This window comes from Rhincodon typus, chromosome 24 (genome assembly GCF_021869965.1).
Source record: "Rhincodon typus isolate 14 chromosome 24, sRhiTyp1.1, whole genome shotgun sequence".
NCBI lineage: Eukaryota > Metazoa > Chordata > Chondrichthyes > Orectolobiformes > Rhincodontidae > Rhincodon > Rhincodon typus.
Window position 1 is genome coordinate 30,255,071 of NC_063355.1, and position 19,743 is coordinate 30,274,813.

The following is a 19,743-nucleotide window of genomic DNA, read 5'->3' on the forward strand; positions in this document are numbered from 1 at the left end:
CAGATCAAACTGAAATATTTTGTGAGTAACTTCAGTCAGAAGTGCTGAGTGAATTATCTTGATCTGCTTTTCTAACATCTTTGCTGTCTTGTATCCACCCAATTATTAAACTCCATTGCCAAGAAATAGCCAGTGAAATCACTAAAAGTGCTGATAACTTCCTTGTTGCAATGCTTTAGAGCAGTGCTGTTCACACCGTTGCAGGGCTCTTCACAATCACAGTTTCCGGTGGAAATAGAGCTAGGTGTGTCAGGGCAGAGGCGTTCTCCAGAGAACAGAAACTAAACTGGACAAGCCACATCTCAAACAATACAGAAGGAAAAATGTTGTGTTGGACATCCAAATACTGGAAGTATTCAACAAGACTGGCAGCAGCACTAGAGACGAACAGAGTTAATGTTTCAGGTCTCCTGTTTTCACCCTCCGCATGCTGATGTCAACTTCTGAATATTTACACATTTTCTATTTTTCCATCACAGCACCAGTGTTGGGCAGGGACAGGACACTCTGTTACATGTGTGTCATCACCAAAGTCACTGCACAGTCGACAAGGTTCAATTGAGGGATGTGATAGAATGCTCACCATTTGTTTGTATGCGTGCATGTATGATAAAACTCAAGGAAAATAATACCAGGATGGAATAGTGCTGCTGCCAATCTTCTCAATAGCCACTCTTCCTCCATACTGCATTGTGGCTACAGCATATACAATCTGCAGGATGTAAAGCACCAATTCACTAAGATTGTTTCAGTATCTCCCTTTCTTGAGACCTCTAACACTGAAGTTCAAGAGCAATAGTTCTGTGAGAGCGCCATCGCAAATCACATACCATCCTGACCTAGCCATGTGTCCTTTGCTACCTTTCTTCCTTTCTTACCATTCAATAAGCCTAAATTCTCTACTTCGCACCACTGTGGTAGCACCATGACTTTAGAAACTGTGCTTGTTCAAGGAACATATCAGCAAAGTTGGCCATTCAGCTCCTCAAGTTCGTTCTACTATCCAACTGGATCATGGCTGATCTGTATCTCAACTCCATTTACCTATCTTTGTTCCATTTTCCTTGGTAATCTCATCTGATAAAATTCTATTGATCTGAGTCCTTAAACCTCAAATTCATGCAGCATTCAAAGCCTTTTGGAAAGAGAATTTCAGATATCGTCAACCATTTGTGTGAAAAACACTTCCTGATATCCTTCCTAAATGACCTGGCTCATATTTGAGTATTATGTTCTCGACATTCCTGTCTAAGGAAATCATGTCTCTGTCTTCCTTATTGAATTGTTTCATAGTTTTAAATTCACCCAATAGATCATCTCTCAAACCTCTAAAACCAGTGGAATACATATTAAATTTATGGAACCTGTCTCTTAATCTCACCCGAATAAATCAAAATCTAAAACTAAATGATACCTTCCAAGGCCAATGTATCTTTTCTGAAGTTCTGTTCCCAAAATTGAACACATTTGTCTAGATATGTGTTCCCCAATTTCCTGTGAATTTTGATATTGGAGGCACTCCAAGTGGCATTGCCCCCTGTTTCGTTTGTTGCTATTCTGCTAAAGTTTGATGAAAGGTACATTTAGAGAATAGTTTCTGGGCACTTAGTAGGAAATAACTATCTATCTTTTCATAATGTGTGAATAAAAATGCTCCCAACATGATATTCTAGGTGCACTAATAAAATCTGTTCAAGAAGAAACATAGTATATATGAATCATTGAAAAAAAAACTTTTCACACAACTATCAAACCAATTTTCAAAGTCTATTCCCAGTAAGAGACCAATCACACATGTTGTCAGGAATTATATAAGAAGAAGGAGGAAGCACAGTCCACAAATACCACTATCCTGGCTTTTGCAATAACTTAGTTTGGACACTCCTATTCTTAATGTTGGTATTTCACACATGCCTGACTGGCTTAAAACAAGTCCCATGATAGTGATGTTTTTTGCTGGGACATGCTTGGCTGAATATTAGAAACTGTCTTGTATATTGCCTAAACGAGTGTCATTGGGCTGTTTAACCATGGATGACATTGGAGCTGGATTTTATCCGACCTTCTTCTGAGATCCGTACATGCTTCTTGTAGCAGGGAGGTCGGCTGTTGTCCAACAATGGAAACTGGCTGAATTTTCTTTTCCTGTCACTGGGGTGCCCAGATTGAACTAATGCAGCAAAAGTAAAGAATTTGCATACAATTAACACATCATTCACTGTCCGGGGACATTCAGAAGGTATTTGATATACAACTGGAGTAAAGTCAAAAATTAATATTTCTATGTAAGTCAATGTGACAGGTGTTTTTGTGAATAGCAAGCTGTTCTGAACATTAACACAGTACACTATCAACGTAAGTTGAAGAAAAATTATTGGTGAGGACACTGGAAGAACTTGAGCGATGTGCATTAGTGTTTAATATCCATCTGAAGATAGGCAACAAAATTTTGGTTTAACATTTTGTCTGAAGCAGCTTGAACTGCGCAACATTCTCAGTCATTTTCCTTCATTCTAGATTCTGTGCTAAAGTCTTCAAGTTGAGCTTGAACTCACAAATTTGTTACTTAGCCATGACAGCCACACTGAGACAAACAACGCGTGAACCAACAATATTTGATTTATCCAGTCGAGAGAATGGTAAAGCAGTGTGGCTCACATTACAGAGATTGTATCAACATAACTTATGAAAGAAGTCCAGGAATGGAATGGGAGGATTGGGAGAAAGAGACATGTCGAACAACTTAGTATTCCCACTTCTGAAGCACTTTATTTGCTTATTGTTGTTAGAACATTAAATCAGTTTATTGTTTCCCGTTTCATGAGGTTGGCGTATTGTGTCCAAGGAACAATTTTCCCTTCAAAACTCATGGGCCACAAACTGGTGGTCATTTGCCATTGATTTTCAGAGTTATCTTACTTATTAAGGTTTTAACCATAGTTTCACTTAGGTAATGACAAATATGAAGAATGTCACTTGGCTGTCTAAAGGACTTAAAAAAAAGTTGTTGGCCTGCTTCCACACTGCAGGGGATTCTGTGATTCAATTCTAAGATTCTATGAATTGAGCAATTTGTTTTACTTATAGAATGGCAGCCTAAAAATGAGCTTGAACAATTTTGATTTGGTTGATTTATAATGTTTGGTGATTTTTAATTGGCTTTTCCTATGTATTAAGTTAATTAAATTTGGCTTTGGCTGGTTACCAATTGATCAATGTGAAATTCATTCGGATCTGCACAGTGCACAGATTGTTGCACCTTAGAGGTGCAACACTGCAGATGCAAGATTTTTATTTAATGTGGATCTTTCACCTGCAACAAGAAAAATTGAGTCAATAAAGAGAGATTGAGGATCATAACGACCAACTAACATAGCTGAAATGCAAGAGGTATGTAACAAAACAGTGACCAATAACGCTAACTAAAAAGTGCATTTGTACCCAGTATTCGGGGAAATTCAGCCCATTAAGTGATGTTATTCCACCTGAATTACTTTCTTCCTCTCTCACTGCTATTGTAAATCAATTTTTCCTCTGTACTGCCAAGTTCTGACAAGTAATACTGTATTGAAGTAGCAAGATTATTTTCTGCATTGACTGATAAAGAATTTTTTCTTTCTATTTGTTGAATCATGGAACTTGATATTCACAGTAGTGCCATGATTCATTGTGAAAGAGATTGTATTCTTGGCCAAAAAGGCCCCTTTGGGTTTTTAATAATTTCAGTGGTGGCCAATTGCTTCTGAACACTGCAGACTTGTAGTGTAATAGGCAGTGCTCCTTGGTTCTTTATACATTTTGCAATCATTGTTAAAACTAAGCCTTAATAAAGCTATCTTTATAGTCGTTATATCAATATAATGCAGGGTATACTGATCAATGCTCAGTTCTGTTGGTCTGTTTCGCATTGTTGCTGTGAAAATACAGCAATAAGAAATATCCGTTTTTCACTGAGATTTCCTCAGTTTCCTTAAGCTCTTGATGCTACAACGTTCAGCTGGAAAGAGATCAATGTTTTTTTTTTCTGTTTTTTCGAAAATCTCAAATTTCTTTCTGCTTTTTTGGAAAATTAAAGAGCAAACAGTAAAATCAGCATGGCCAGTGGATAAAATGGACTTGAGTGGCTCAGATTTCGAGTGGCTTGAAAATGGGACTGTAATGTGGTCGAAAAGCTGCTAAATTAATAGCAGCTGTCTAATGCTGACTGTATTACAGAGGCCCCATAAGCATGTGCCATCACATACCTACTGTACAATCCGCATAAAAGATGGTGTGGCTCTGACTTCCCCCCAACCTCCCAAAAAAAACCTTGGGTAGAATTTAGATAACAGCCAATTAGAGATTGGAATTATAAATCATTCGACAAGGGTCAAATTAGAAAAGACATGCCAAAATTCTGTGTTTTTTTTTCATGCAGTAATTTGCCTCCTTTAGTTTAAAGCTACATTGTTGATTAGACTAATCCAGCTAGGCCTTAGCCTGAATAAATATACAGAATCCATACAAGTCCGTGAGAGAATTGTATGGGCTTAAAAGCAGAGTGCACCACTTCATGATGCTGCACTGTGTTGCCTGTGATTTCATTTTTAGTGATTGATGCTGAAAGACTATGTTCTTGTCCTGATAGTTTCTAAATTTTAGCACTCAGAATCAAATGCTCACTCAGCTTGTTTTAAACTGGACAGTTTGATATCGTGAATAGTCATTTGGCTAATACAGAAAAGCAAAAACAAACAATAGATAAAATACTGTGCTCTCCTGCCTGTTTTGCGATTATGCAATATGTTTTTCCTTTAGAAAATGCATTTCTTCTATCTAGATTTGGATTGAACAGTGACAGCCTTATGCCAGATACTCAAATGAATGCCAGTCACTTTTGCCTGCAGCATTTATCATCAGCAGTGAGGGCACTTGCTGATTTATTTTCCTGCTGTTGTTGCAATTTTCTGCAATTTTTCCTGCTGCACTATGCAGTTATTTGCATGGTGATCCATTGTCCTATCTGGCTGTTTAAAGGGTTTTCCCATGGTGGAACATTGCAGTTATTCTTTATGTTCTTTGGTCATACTGGGAAATTGATATAGAAGGTAAAGACACATGGGATCTGGGGTAACTTGGCAAATTGGATCTGAAATTGGCTTTGTGGCAGGAGACACACTGTTTCTATGACTGGAGTCTGTTTTGCAGTGGTGTACAGTATTGGGTCCCTTATTATTTGTGGTGTTAGAAATTATGTAGATGAGAATGTGGGGGTGAATTTGCGGATGACACAGATTGGATGAGTGGTTGACAGTGAGAAGGAATAGCTTAGGTTACAGGAGGATAGAAACAGATTAGTCAGATGGGCAGTTCAGTGGCAGATGGAATTTAACTCTGATAGATGTGAGGTAATGCACTTTGGAAGAAGTTACAAGACAAGGGAGTACACTATGAATAGTAGGACACCAGGAAGCTCAGAAGAACAGAGGGACCTTGGGCACTTGTCAACAGATCCCTGAAGATGGCAGGACATGTTTATAGGGTGGTTAAGAGGACATAAGGGATGATTGCCTTTATTATTCATGGCATAGATTATAAAAGCAGGGAGATTATGTTGGAACTTTACAGAACTTTGGCTAGCCACATCTGGAGTACTCTGCACAGTTCTGGTCACCGCACTCTATGAAGAATCTGATTACACTGGAGGGGATGCAAAGAAGATTCATTGGAATGTCACCTGAAATGGAGCATTTCGGCACTGAAGAGAGGCCAGAAATCTTGGGTTGTATTCTTTGGAGCAGAGAAGATTAAGGGGGACCTGATAGACATGTATAAGACTATGAGGGGCATGGAGGGTGTCTGTGAAGCAGTTGTTTCCCTTAGTAGAATGGTTAAGAACAAGGGACATACTTGTAAAGTGAATAGCAAACATTCACAGAGAATTTGAGGAAAAAGTGTTTTCTCCCAGCGCATGGTGGGGATGTGGAGTGTACAGCCTGGGAGAGCAGTTGAGATGGGAAAACTCATCATCTTTAAAAGTACTTGGATTAATACTTGAAGTGTCGTAACATTCAAGGCTACGGGTCTGGTGTGAGAAAGTGTAGGATGTAGTATATTTTACAGACTCAATGGGCTGAAGGGCCTCTTCTGTGCTGAATGAATCTATGATATTTTTGGTCATATTATGCCACTGCCTTGTAAATGTGTCAGTCTGTACTAGTGTGTGTATTTGCCCCAGAGTTAGTCTCATGGTGAATTATGAACACAATTATGTTCTTTGGTCATAGTGGGAAGCTGATAAGGTTAAAGCACATGGGATCCAGGGTAACTTTGCTGGGTATTTAGTTTTGAATCCTCCTGCCATTGTGGATTGGCTGAAAATCCAGGTAGCTATAACTCCTTTCAACATGACTTTATTTCCCGCTAGATACCAGAGGGAACTCAAGTCCACCTCCAAATTTCCATTCCACAATTGACTGACTGAATAGACTTGATATCTAACATATACTAGAGATTTCAGAGTACTGTGTGCCAGAATGTTTGTTTCTTCAGATCCCTAACATTAGTTGTTCTGAACTCTTGGCATGATAAGTTTCTTGTTCAGTATTATATTAATCCAAACGCAACAAAAGATCAAAAATTTGATTTGATATCTTTACCAAGTTAGCTAGAATCAGCTGAAGAAATGAGAGGATCACTTGCATCCAGTTTCTGCTCAACTAGCAATTGTTCGGAAAATTTAAACAAGACTCCCAGTCCTGATGATTATCCAGTTAATCCTGCTGGGAAAATATGTCTAGTAGTTGGCTCAGGATCTGATTGCATTCAACTTTGTTGGCCTTCACAGTTGAATGATCAAATAGTATCCATTGTCTGTGCTCTATCAGGAATAATGGACAATTGGGCAAGTTACTGAACAGTTCTTATGAGAGGAAAACTAAATAAGACCTTACATAATATCACACTGTCCTTTTAAAAGCAGTTGGACCTAAGCAATTTGGATCTAATTGATTCCCTTCTTTTAAAAAAAGTCTTTGTTGGCAAGCTCTGTTTATATTATTTACCACAGCCTGAATACATGGGAAAGGCTGGTGAACAGTAACAGAAAATGTTAGAAATGTAAAGCAAGTCACTTAACATTTGAAAGAAAGACAGGTTAATATTTCTTGTGAAAGTCTCGATTTGAAAACATTGACCTGTGTGTTTTCTTTTAAATTGCTCATTGGCCATTTTGAGCATTTTCTTTAGGATTGCTTCTGTTTTTATTCTTATCCACAATGCGTGGTATTTAATCTGAAACTGATGTTTTGTTTTGACACCAAAATTTCTGCTTTTTTAACTTGGAAAGTTTTGTTTCAGTAACAGAAATGTTAATGTGTGCCAGAAAGAATTGAACTTCTGTGGTGAGACCATTGTGGACAGGAATTTCCTGTCCCATGCACATCCTGGACTGGGGATTTCTTGAATTCGTTTTGGAGGTGATCATTACAGGAGGTTAGGGCTACTGAGCAGAGAGAGAGTTGTTGACTATACAGCCAGAGACACGGCTGCATCGGAGTTTTAATTAATCCTGCTGTCTTCTTTAAAACCTAAGAAATGTACAATATTCCTATTTTAATTAAATAGGAAGAAAAGTTGGCATTTCACTCATATCAGGAATTGTATGGCCTACTTGTGTTGCTGTATCAACTTTTAGAAATTTGCTGCACGTATACACACAAATATAGTAAAAGCAAACCAAACAAGTTAAAAAGTAAGGCCAACAAAATTTTCTGAAGAAGGGTCTCGACCCGAAACGTCAGCTTCCCTGTTCCTCTGGTGCTGTCTGACTGCTGTGTTCTTCCAGCTCCACACTGTATTATCAGCCAACAGAGTGTTCCTCATGTGAAAGCAAATAGTTGCATGAGCTTTATAAAATAAACTTGTGGGGAAATTAAGAACATAAAGACATGAAAACTTAAAGGGGAAGTCCGCATGTTGAATGCATAAAATGATGAGGGTCTTGGGGGGATGTTCCCCTGGAGAAGGTTTGAATTTTTAAACTAAAAGTGATGTAAGCTATTTAATTGTAGGTGCTTTTTTTTTAATTCAACAAGAACAACATATTATTCATACATAAGGAATTGGCCAAAGGTGCTTCACATGAGTATAATTGGGGTAAATTTGATACTGCAAAAGAAGGAAGGAGATTAATGATTTGGATAAAGAAATAGCTTTTGGTTTTAGGAGAGGTGGAGAAGCTTGGAAAGTAAATTCACAAGCATAGGTCCTAGATTTTGAGCATAAGGCCTCCTGTGGATAGTTAAGAAGCCCAAGTTGAAGTAATGCAGATTGGGATGAGGGTTGGGTAGTAGGGATGAAGGAGGTTTACAACATATGGAGTTTAAGGCCACAGAGGAATTTGTGCAGAATAATGAGAATTTTAAATTAGAAATCAGTGTTGGCCAACTTCTTGTGATGAGGGTAAATAGGACGTGGTGTGTGTTAGGTAATGGTAGCAGAATTTGCATGAACTCAGGATTATGGAAGGTGCAAGTTGGAATATTGGCCAGAAGAGCGTATTGGCACAATTGAACTTGGAGATAACAAAAGCAAAGATAAGGTTTGTAGTGGAAATGGGCCAGTGACCGAAACAGGTTATGTTAGAGAAGTGGAAGTAAACATAATTGTGACGAATTGGGCATTGGGCCAAAAGCTTGATTTTTCACTTGTAGAATTGATACATGATCATAACTATGTGAACACAATTATCTACACAACTAAACAGCCAATGGCATGGAATAACATTATCAAAATTGCTTCCTCTTAACCTGTAAATATTGTAATTCCAACTGTAGAAAAGGAGGATAGATAAGCAATGTTTACAGTGGGAATTATAAAAGATGGAGTACACATGTCAGGAACCACAACTGATAATCATAAATTAGAATGCAGGAGAACTGCAAAGTAGTGGTTGAAAATTCAAACTTTGGTTAGGTAGTGCAGTGATTAAGAATTAAATATCTGTTTTTTTTAAAGTTCATTACCAGCTAACTGATCCTGTTTGTGATTTTGTTGATTAGGTATAATTCACCAGATGAAAGGGGATTATGAAACTGCACTGAAACTCCACAAGACCCACCTCTCCATTGCTCAGGAGCTCAATGATTATGCTGCGCAGGGAAGAGCCTATGGGAATATGGGCAATGCCTATAATGCTCTGGGAATGTATGACCAAGCAGTGAAGTACCACCGCCAAGAACTACAGATCTCCATGGAAGTTAATGACCGGGCATCACAAGCATCAACCCATGGTAACCTTGCTGTTGCGTATCAGGCTCTGGGTGCCCATGATAGGGCTTTGCAGCACTATCAAAACCATCTAAACATAGCACGAGAGCTACGGGATATACAAAGTGAAGCCCGGGCACTTAGTAACCTCGGCAACTTCCACTGTTCAAGAGGAGAATTTATTCAGGCTGTTCCATATTATGAACAATATCTACGCTTGTCACCTGACCTACAAGATATGGAGGGAGAAGGAAAAGTATGTCATAACCTTGGCTACGCCCATTATTGTCTGGGAAACTACCAAGAAGCTGTGAAATATTATGAACAAGATTTAGCTCTAGCCAAGGACTTGCACGATAAACTTAGCCAGGCAAAGGCCTACTGTAACTTGGGCCTCGCATTTAAAGCCCTTGGTAATTATGCTAAAGCAGAAGAAAGTCAGAAGTATGTCCTATCATTAGCTCAGTCCCTGAACAACTCTCAAGCCAAATTTAGAGCTTTAGGCAACCTTGGTGATATCTTCGTGTGCAAGAAAGATGTGAATGGTGCTGTTAAGTTTTATGAACAGCAGCTGACTTTGGCTCATCAGGTTAAAGACCGGAAGCTTGAAGCCAGTGCTTATGCCGCTCTGGGTACTGCATACAGACTAATACAGAAATATGACAAAGCACTAGGATATCATACACAAGAGCTTGAGGTCTATCAAGAACTAAGTGACTTGCTGGGAGAGTGTAAAGCACATGGTCACCTTGCAGCAGTCTACATGGCACTAGGTAAATATACCATGGCCTTCAAATGTTACGAAGAGCAATTGGAGTTGGGACAGAAACTAAAAAATCCCAATATTGAGGCACAAGTTTATGGCAATATGGGAATCACCAAAATGAACATGAATGTAATGGAAGATGCTATTGGCTACTTTGAGCAGCAGCTCGCTACACTGCAGCAGTTGAGTGGCAATGATGCAGTTCTGGATAGAGGACATGCCTATGGAAATCTGGGAGACTGCTATGAGGCATTAGGAGATTACGAGGAAGCTGTCAAATATCATGACCAGTATTTATCAGTGGCTCAGAGTTTAAATCGGATGCAAGAGCAATCCAGAGCCTATCGGGGACTTGGAAATGGGCATCGGTAAGTACTGGGCTGAATGTGATCTGTGTTTGTTCACTGTGTGAATGTTTCTGCATATGTATCTCTCCCTGTCTTCTCTGTGCTCAATCACTGGGGAGAAATAAAATACTCAGATTTATAAAATTTCCTAAATTGCACTTAAATAACTCTGAACACATTTGGTTTCAGACCATCTGCAAAAACAACTTAATTTAGTTTAAAAATAGTAAATAAGTGTCTGTGTAATCATCTAAAGGCAGTAAATGAGGAGTCAGATCAAAGAAAAGCAAAAAGAGCTTTATATCACATTGACACACTTGTATTGCTGCTATTCCTTGGGCTGTAATTGAATCCTATAAAAACCATATGCCTGTCATTACAGAATGCACACTATTGGGGAGAAACTAGGTGGGGTAAGTGAAATGCCAAGTTTTTGAATTGCTTCTGCCATCTTTTGCATGGAGACCATTCAGTACAGATTCAGGATACCTCTTGGGGCTCCACAGTTAGTGGGTTTTTGTGCTGGCATTGATGTTGGGCTGATGTACCATTAATTGTCCACTTAAGGGTCTCATTTGGTGGCAGATTGGGGTTTGTCTTGCAATCCCTGACTTAATTGGGGAAGGGACAGGAGAAGTGTGGGGAACTTAACTGCTACTGTCTTACCTTATTATTACCAAATCTTGCCATGGGCACAAGACTGAGACCCTAGATCCACTTACTCTGGACCAGGCAGGTAAAATTCATACAGATTTCCTGCTCCTGATAGGCCCACACTGGAGATGGCATGTGTGAATGCTGGAAGAAAACAAAATTGAACTTCACTGTGGTATCTGTCATAATGGAATAAACTGCCAACACTTCATATGCCATTCCATGCGTGACAAATTAATGCCTAGGGAGCAATTAGCATTTGTTAAAGAATGCCCCTTAAAACAATCAGGTCCCTTCAAATTAAAAGGGAGAAAATTGAAAAGTCCAAATGATGGCTGCTGATCTGGGAATAATTAATTCATAATTCAAAGCCAATCCAATCTCAAAAGGCATTTTTAGTGGTTAGAATTTCACTCAATTACATGACCTTTAAAAGGGGTGTGAGAGGATGCAAATTGCAAGATAGATTATAAATGGAGGGAAAGGCCTATCGATAAATTGGCATTCCCCAACATTAACCCTTTGTCCCCTTGCTAAAGGAGAGGTAGATATAAGAAAGTAAGCTTTCCTATTTGACTCTGTATTGTTATTTTCAGTCTTGTCCTTTAGGATGACCCTATGCACCATTTCTATCTCCTTCCCTGGCTGCCACTTAGGCTGTAACAGACAATTGGCAATCTTGGAGCACTTTTTGACATTGGACCCATATCATTTCCACCGCAATGGCTTCCACTTCAGCATCTGTAACATTGCCTTTCTTTGCCAATGCTTTGGTTTATCTGCTTTTGAAACCATCATCAATGTTTTTTGTTAGTCTCAGGCTCAGTTATCCTGGCTGGCTTCCATCTTCCACCCTTCAGTTTGTGAGTTAGGATGCTGGCAGCTGTGGAGAAGAGCCAGATTCTGTCATAGAGTTAAGAGAAACCAGTCTCATTACAGAACAGAAGTGAGAAGGAATGCTTAGCTGTTATATACGCATGTTCTGCAGTGATAATCAGCCCTGTTAAAGACTGAGTCCTGACTGGGGTAGTATATCAATAATTAATCTTTTGAAGCCTAACACAACAGAGGGAGCATATTCAACAGCATTTCCACCCACGTGTTTTTCGGACAGGAACTTTTTTAGCACATGGTATTTCTAGACAAACGTTTGACTGTAGCTGCACATCGAATTCACTTACAACCTAATTTTCTTAATCTTCATATATGTGCATGAAATTAGATTATTCTGCAATAGGTAACTTAATTGAGAGGAAGTAACACAGAATGAAAGCGTTATCTTTCTTGTTGCATTGCACTATTCATAATGGAGGCATTTACTGGGTAAAGCTGGCCCCAGCTGTGACAAATTATTTGAAGTATTTGATTACAATGTATTTTGTAATTCTTTTGCGTAATATTTCCCTCCTGAGACCATTTTAACTGGATACTCTCTGAACAATGAAGCCAGCAGGAAGAAGTACAACAATTGGAGTTCTATTGCTGTGCAGTCCAGCTGGAGTTAGCTCAGAATGGAGCAAAGTGCTATCAGCAGCTTGTGATCCATCAGTTGCATTGGTTTTGGGAATCAACTATTGAAATTTATTATTTTGCAATTTTGTACAATGCAGTCATGTTATTGTGCAACTGACTGACCTCACAGTACCACTGAATGTTGCTGTATGTCTCACAGAAACACCTCAACAACAAAGCTCTGTCACAAGTTAGCACACTTACCTTCCTGCCTGACTGTAATAGTGCAGCTTTGTCACTGTGACTGATTAGCCGATAAGAGTGCAGTACTGTTTTGCATGACTTACTGACTGACCTCATGATAGTGGAGTCCTATGACTAACAGCACAACAGCCTGCTTGTGTCATTGGACCAATTGACTAATCCTGCAATAGTACAGCCCTGTCATAGTGTGACTGATTGGCACTCTGATAACAGGGACCCTGATTTAAATCACTCTTGCATATCCTATTACTGTAAGCCCACCTATTTATTTATATTAGTGGCATTCATGCAGTTCTGTAATTTAACATGAATTCAAAAGCTTTCAGGCACAGTTGGTTATGTTGTTTTCTACAATATAACAGTTCTATTGCAATGATCATTTAATATTGAAAAAATAATTTAAATAGTTTTGTCAAAGAATAGCATAGCTGCTGAATATGATGTCAATTAATATTCTGTGAGTTACTTGAGTCACTGGTAAGAATTAATCTTTGGTGACTGGCATTTATAAATGATTATTAAGATATAGTGCTGAGTGAAACAGAGCTTGAGGAAAGTATTGAGTATCCAACTGTAACTGAATAATTGTTACTAAAAGAAAAGGTTATAATGATTCATGACCGTGCTTGCTGGTGTAGAATGATTGAATTTTACATCAAAGGGTTCGCTGTGAGCAAATCCTCAATTACGTTCAAAGAGCAGTGATCTTCTTAGACTAAATTTACCAAACTGAAAACCGGACTAAGTGCCCTTTCATTTGTCCCAAGCTCCTGATAACCTCCAGATGTGCAAAACATTGATCTGACAGCTTCCAGTATTCTCGACTCTGTTCACTCTCTCTTCTATTTTTCACAAATTAAGTTCAGGCCATGACCCGCATAGAAATGCTTCGGTGACCAGCAAGTGTTATGATCTATCCACATAGTGCTGTTGTAAGTATTGTTGTTGGTGTCAACCTGTTGAAGCTTTTATTTGGACTGATTGCTTCAGGTGTACATGTTCAGGTGTGTTAGAAAATCACCGAAGACAAGGCACGGAGTGCTAGGATATAAATGGGACTTTCAAGGGAAGTACTAAATAGAAGCTCACTCTTTAGCAGGGAAGGAATCATTGTTTATGGCATCATTTGTTTGACTCAGTCTGCTAGTGTCTGCCTGATAAAAATGGTGATTGAGACCATAAAAGCCCTCAAGCCTGTGGATCCCCAAGTGGTCACTGTCACCAACAGATTTCTGTCGCTGTCACGTGAAATTAACATGCTCACTGTCCAACAAGAATGAAGTGTCATGGTGTGATCCAGAAATAGTAAGGTCATAGAAAAAGAAACCTAAGAAGCACTCAGATGGTGAAAAATAAAGTATTTGTGTGCTATGAGTTATTGAAGTGCAAAATATATTCATTACTTTTAATTAACTATATTTCTGTTTGTTTTTGTTTCTGAATAATCGGTCAGCTTTAACAATTCTGTCAGACATGAAGAGTTATTAGAAAATTCAGAAAGGCCGATGGATGTTAATTAGGAACAAACAATAAGTTGACTAAAATCACAAATGTAATGATAGTGAGGGACAGAATGATTGCCTGTATGCTGCTTCTATCTGAAACATTACATTGTTATGTAATAGATTATTGGAGAAATACACATTTCGGAATGTGTTGGAGTTTGTCTATGCCCAGGGCATTTTAATAGGCTGAGCAGCAGGAAACCAAGAAACACGCAGAGCTCTGAAATATTGTGTTGTAAACATTTTCTGATTTATTAAGTTTGTTTCTATATATCTTGAGGATATACAGAACACAGTTGCACAATAGCAAGCATTTAATTTCACAGTAAGTTTCACATGATGATGTCATATATCATGAAAAAAGATTGGAATGGTTGAATCTCATTTATTTCAGTCTTGATTATTAAATCCATTCAGTGTTTGCAGGTAAAATACAGTGAATATGTCATCAGGAGTTTAAATCTGTTATTTCTGCAGATATCTTAAGAAATAACTTTTCAGGAGATCAGTAGGAAATTTATCGTGTGATATATTTTACAGTTTTATATTTTATGAGTTGGGCATGTGGAAAGTGCATTACTAATCCTAGCTGTAGCAAAGTCAAAAGCTTATTTGCTGTCAACACTTTCTGCTGCTTGGCAAGCCATAAGATACTTCCTGCAATTATTTTCAGTAGTTTTGATGTTACATGTCACTTGCTTTGGTACATCTATCGTGTGTCTCCTGTCTTTTTACATTTCTCTTGTGCATCCTGTGTAATTTTATGGCTCCTTTACACTCACTCTTTGTTGTCAAATTTTGATTACCTGATCTCCTTAACGCAAAAGTGTGTGAAGTCAAATGAACCTATAGAAATGGAAAGAATATTGAAAATTATGAAAAATCTATTTCAAAACCTTCGCATAAAATCCTCATATGTTGTTACAGGTCATTAGCTTTTCTATTCCTGAAATCAAGTGAATTTGTTTGTTTGCACAGGGCAATGGGGAACCTTCAGCAAGCTCTTGTGTGCTTTGAAAAGAGATTGGTAGTAGCCCATGAACTTGGAGAATCATCCAACAAAGCCCAGGCTTATGGGGAGCTTGGAAGCCTACATAGCCAGCTAGGAAACTATGAACAGGCAATTTCTTGTCTTGAGCGCCAACTAAACATTGCCCGTGAGATGAAGAATCGGATTCTGGAGAGTGATGCAGCCTGTGGTCTTGGTGGAGTTTACCAACAGATGGCAGAATATGAAACTTCACTGCAGTACCATCAGCTTGATTTAGAGATTGCAGAGGAAACCAATAATCCTACATGTCAAGGTCGTGCCTATGGTAACCTTGGATTGACCTATGAATCTTTAGGAAATTACGAACGAGCTGTAATGTATCAGGAGCAGCATCTGAGTATTGCTGCCCAGATGAATGACTTAGTGGCCAAAACTATTGCATACAGCAGCTTGGGGAGAACACACCATGCCTTACAGAATTATTCGCAGGCCGTCATGTATTTACAGGAAGGTATGTGCTCTCTTACATTTATATTCTGTGATCTCTGATGTTTTCTGTCTAACACTTCTCCTTCTCCCAGGACACTATAATTTCTGATGCTATGCCCATTGATTTTGGTATTGCTGTTTTTACATAAATAATGCAAAATGTGTTCCCTAAACAATTAATGACTCATCAAATATAGTGGAGATTAAGAGCAGCTTAAAATGCAGTATTGTCACACCGACCTTGATATTCCTGGAACATTTTTGCATAATTACAGAGTCACATAGGGCTGATTTTGTTTGTGTGGACATTTGCATGATTTATGTTGAGTCCACGGTGAGCACAGCTTCCTTTGATGGTCTCTACTGTTTCTGAAGTACATCTGTGAAAACCCTTTGTTTTTCAGTTGCATAGCTTCATGTCTCCATACACAACATTTACTTGAGTTCCCTGTATTTATGCTGGTATTGCATAATTCAGGCTTGTAAACTCAATGTTTGGTTTGGCTTGGCTCTCTTGGACCTGGTGCCAGCTGGCAATGTCCACAGATGATCATGGGCAAAGTTACTTCTTTTTCTATAGACTGCTCTGTGAAAAGGCAACTGCTTTTGAGACACTGGAAATATATCCAATTGTTGCTTTGAGGTTATATCCACTTCAAATTACAGCGAGAGATCCAGTGGAAATTAAAACTTTACCCCAAAATCTGTGCATTATTTTAAAATTACAGCTGTGATTTTCCTTCAAGAAGATGCAGGTTACTTTCTATTGTCCTCCTCATAGCATAATATTCTAAAATTCACATTCACGTATGTTGTTACAGAAATGTGAGTGCTATATTTTCTATTTATGTGTGAATTAAATTTACTTTGGTGCAGTTGTGGCATCTTTTGCAATCTAACATTTCTGATGCAAGTTAGTTTTCTAACCAGCACTTGGTAAATGCCTTGGTCATGCCTGATACATAAACTTTATCTTTCTTGTTCAGGACTTAGGCTGGCAGAGCAGCTTGGCCGCCGAGAGGATGAGGCTAAAATCAGACATCGACTGGGCCTTTCGCTGTGGGTCAGCAGAAACCTCGAAGAGGCACAACACCAGGTACCTGACACTTAGAGAATCAAATGAACGAAATGCCTTGCAGCAAAAATGGATTATAACCCTTAGGGTTGGAGTTCCACAAGGCTGAGTGCTATATTTTTAGAAGTCCTGTTTACTTTTCATTTCTGTTGTTTCTTCCGTTTTAAAAAAAAGGGCAAAATTAATTAAAAAAATTAACATTCCACATCACATGAAAACAGATTTCAATTCAATAAGCACCTAACAAATATTTGTGCTGACCTTTTACTTTTCAATCACATTTGATGTGCCAGAGATTTTTAAAAGTACAGGCAAATTACATTCTGTTTATTTAATCACAGTAAAATGAAAGTAAGGACAATATCAGTTGTTATCTGCAAATGCATGTAAGTCTCGTAAAGCTCGATATAATATTTAAGGCCTCAGGAAATGGTGGTGGTGATGTGTTACAGAAACACTTTGATATACATAGTGTATAGGCAGGAGCAATCGATAGTGAAGTTAGCTGCTGTAATCTCTTTCCAATGGCTGACAAGAATCTCTTTTGAATTTACCACCTGCCTTTGGCACATGTTGAAGGATTCACAGGTTGATAATTGAGCAAGTTTGTCTACTCCAGTGAAAGATGCTTTGGCGTACAAATACTGCACATGGTGGATTATTTATAATATTAGTTAAAGCATCTTTTTTTCATTTCAGCTTTATAGAGCATCTGCCTTATTTGAAAACATACGTCATGAAGCACAGCATAGCACTGATTATAAGCTTTCCTTGTTTGACCTTCAAACGTCATCCTATCAAGCTTTACAACGTGTATTGGTTAGCCTGGGTAAGTAAAGTTCCAGAATATCTTCAATGGAATCAATTCCTGGTACACTGGCAGAGCTTGTTTACTTTACTTTACTTGGTGACTTTTTTTGATTCTCAGGCAATAGCTGACATCCAGTAAAAGCGAGTGTGGCCTGGCCTGTGCCTTTATTGGTTCAGCACAGCATTCCTTTTGATATTTAATTCAACCACAATAAAGAAGTATTGCTTTGCATGGTGCAGTGCAGCTGAGATTGGGAGCAATGGATCAGATGAAACATAAATCCACATATCACTGTGTACCACCATGATTTGATAAATCCAGTGCAGGGCTCCACTCTGCTATCCTTAATAAGAAAACACCACTAAAACAAATTAATCTGCTTGTTCATTTCAATATCTTGTGGGACCTTCATTTGTGCAAATTGGCTGTCATTGCTGACTATACATGACAATGATTGCATTTCAAAATGCAATTAATTGACAGTAAAGCACCTTTAGAGGTCTTGATGACCCACTTTGAACTGCAAGATCGTTTTTCTTTAATTGGCAATTTTTACTCTGATATAGCTGTATTGTATAAATGGAACATGTCATTTCATACAATATGGATTCTCTGGAGCTTAAAACTTAACTACGTATCCAAAATGCCAGACCCAACCTGAGAATATTTGTTTATGAAAATGATAGGTTTCCATTCCCTCTCAATATCATTATTAACTCAGTGACCACAGACAGCGTATGAATTCAGAAAATTAAAAGTTGTTTGCAAAATTTCGTGCACATCTTTTTCCACGTATAAATGGATTTGCAGTTTATAGTTTATTCGTTTGGAGTTTCGAGACAACCAAAATAACACAAGTAGTGAATCAATGATACTGTCACTTTAAAATGATTATTTTTTCTTAGTTTTTTTTTAAAGAGAGATTATAAAGGCAGAGGCTTCAAAGAGTCCAGGGAGTAACAGTTTAACAATGGAAAGGGAGTGGCCAGTTCTCCCAGTTCAGGTTTTCTCTGGTGTTTTTTTTCAGCTGTAGCAGTCACAAGATGTTTTAAGTACCAGAGGGTGCAAGTCTCAATGATTCCTAACTCAGAAATCTCTCTGGATGTTGTTCCCTCCTACTTGTAAGAATCTGTGTTTGAATTTTTCTTTTTGCTGAGGAATGTGTTTGTGGGATATTACTACATCAGAACAGTTAATTAGTTAAGTTACTGTATCGAGTATTCAGTTAAGTTTTTCCAATAGTTAAGTTATTTTAAATTCTGCATTCTTTTGTTCATGTCCTCACTGCACTGTTTAAATAAATTGTGTTTTTCTTAATACCAAGTGGTTTGACCAGTTGCATCACACCTGGAACACCCACATCGCACCCACCTTTAAAATAAGAAAACATTAGGGTCTAGGCTACCTGCTTAAAATATTTTGAGAGGGTCTGGCCTGGTCCATAACAAATTGGGGGCTCGTCCAGGACAATTCTATAATTCCAATTTGAGTTTAGGGTTGTTGGACTCAAAGACGGCTAGTGGTAGATGTTGAGATAGGTATAGAGCTGGATGAACACAGCAGGCCAAGCAGCATCAGAGGAGCAGGAAAGCTGACGTTTCGGGTCTGGACCCTTCTTCAGAAATGGGGGAGGGGAGGGGAGGGAAAGGGGGCTCTGAAATAATTAGGGAGAGAGGGGGAGGCAGATGGAAGATGGATAAAGGAGCAGATAGGTGGAGAGGAGACAGACAGGTCAAAGATGCGAGGATGGAGCCAGTAAAAGTGAGTGTAGGTGGGGAGTTAGGGTGGGGGTTGGTCAGTCCAGGGAAGACGGGCAGATCAAGGAAGCGGAATGAGGCTGGTAGGTAGGAGGTGGGGGTGGGGCTTGAGGTGGGAGGAGCCAATAGGTGGGAGAAAGGACGGATAGGTTAGGGAGGCGGGGATGAGCTGGGCTGGTTTTGGATGCGGTAGGGGGAGGGGATATTTTGAAGCTTGTGAAGTCCACATTGATACCATTGGGCTGCAGGGTTCCCAAGCGAAATATGAGATGCTGTTCCTGCAACCTTTGGGTGGCATCGTTGTGGCACTGCAGGAGGCCCAGGATGGACATATCGTCCAAGGAGTGGGAGGGGGAGTTGAAGTGGTTCGCGACTGGGAGGTG

General features: G+C 38.9%; 1 protein-coding gene across 1 annotated transcript in view; it reads left to right on the plus strand.

Annotated features, from left to right (window-relative positions):
• Positions 1–2,572: 2,572 nt before the first annotated feature.
• The window catches only part of LOC109914797 (tetratricopeptide repeat protein 28), a 26,113-nt gene continuing 8,942 nt past the window's right edge, over positions 2,573–19,743 (plus strand). The window contains exons 1-5 of the mRNA XM_048611728.1: positions 2,573–2,639; positions 9,042–10,383; positions 15,216–15,739; positions 16,704–16,813; positions 17,492–17,621. Coding sequence (XP_048467685.1) covers positions 2,573–2,639; positions 9,042–10,383; positions 15,216–15,739; positions 16,704–16,813; positions 17,492–17,621 — 2,173 coding nt within the window. The remainder of the gene's footprint in view (positions 2,640–9,041; positions 10,384–15,215; positions 15,740–16,703; positions 16,814–17,491; positions 17,622–19,743) is intronic.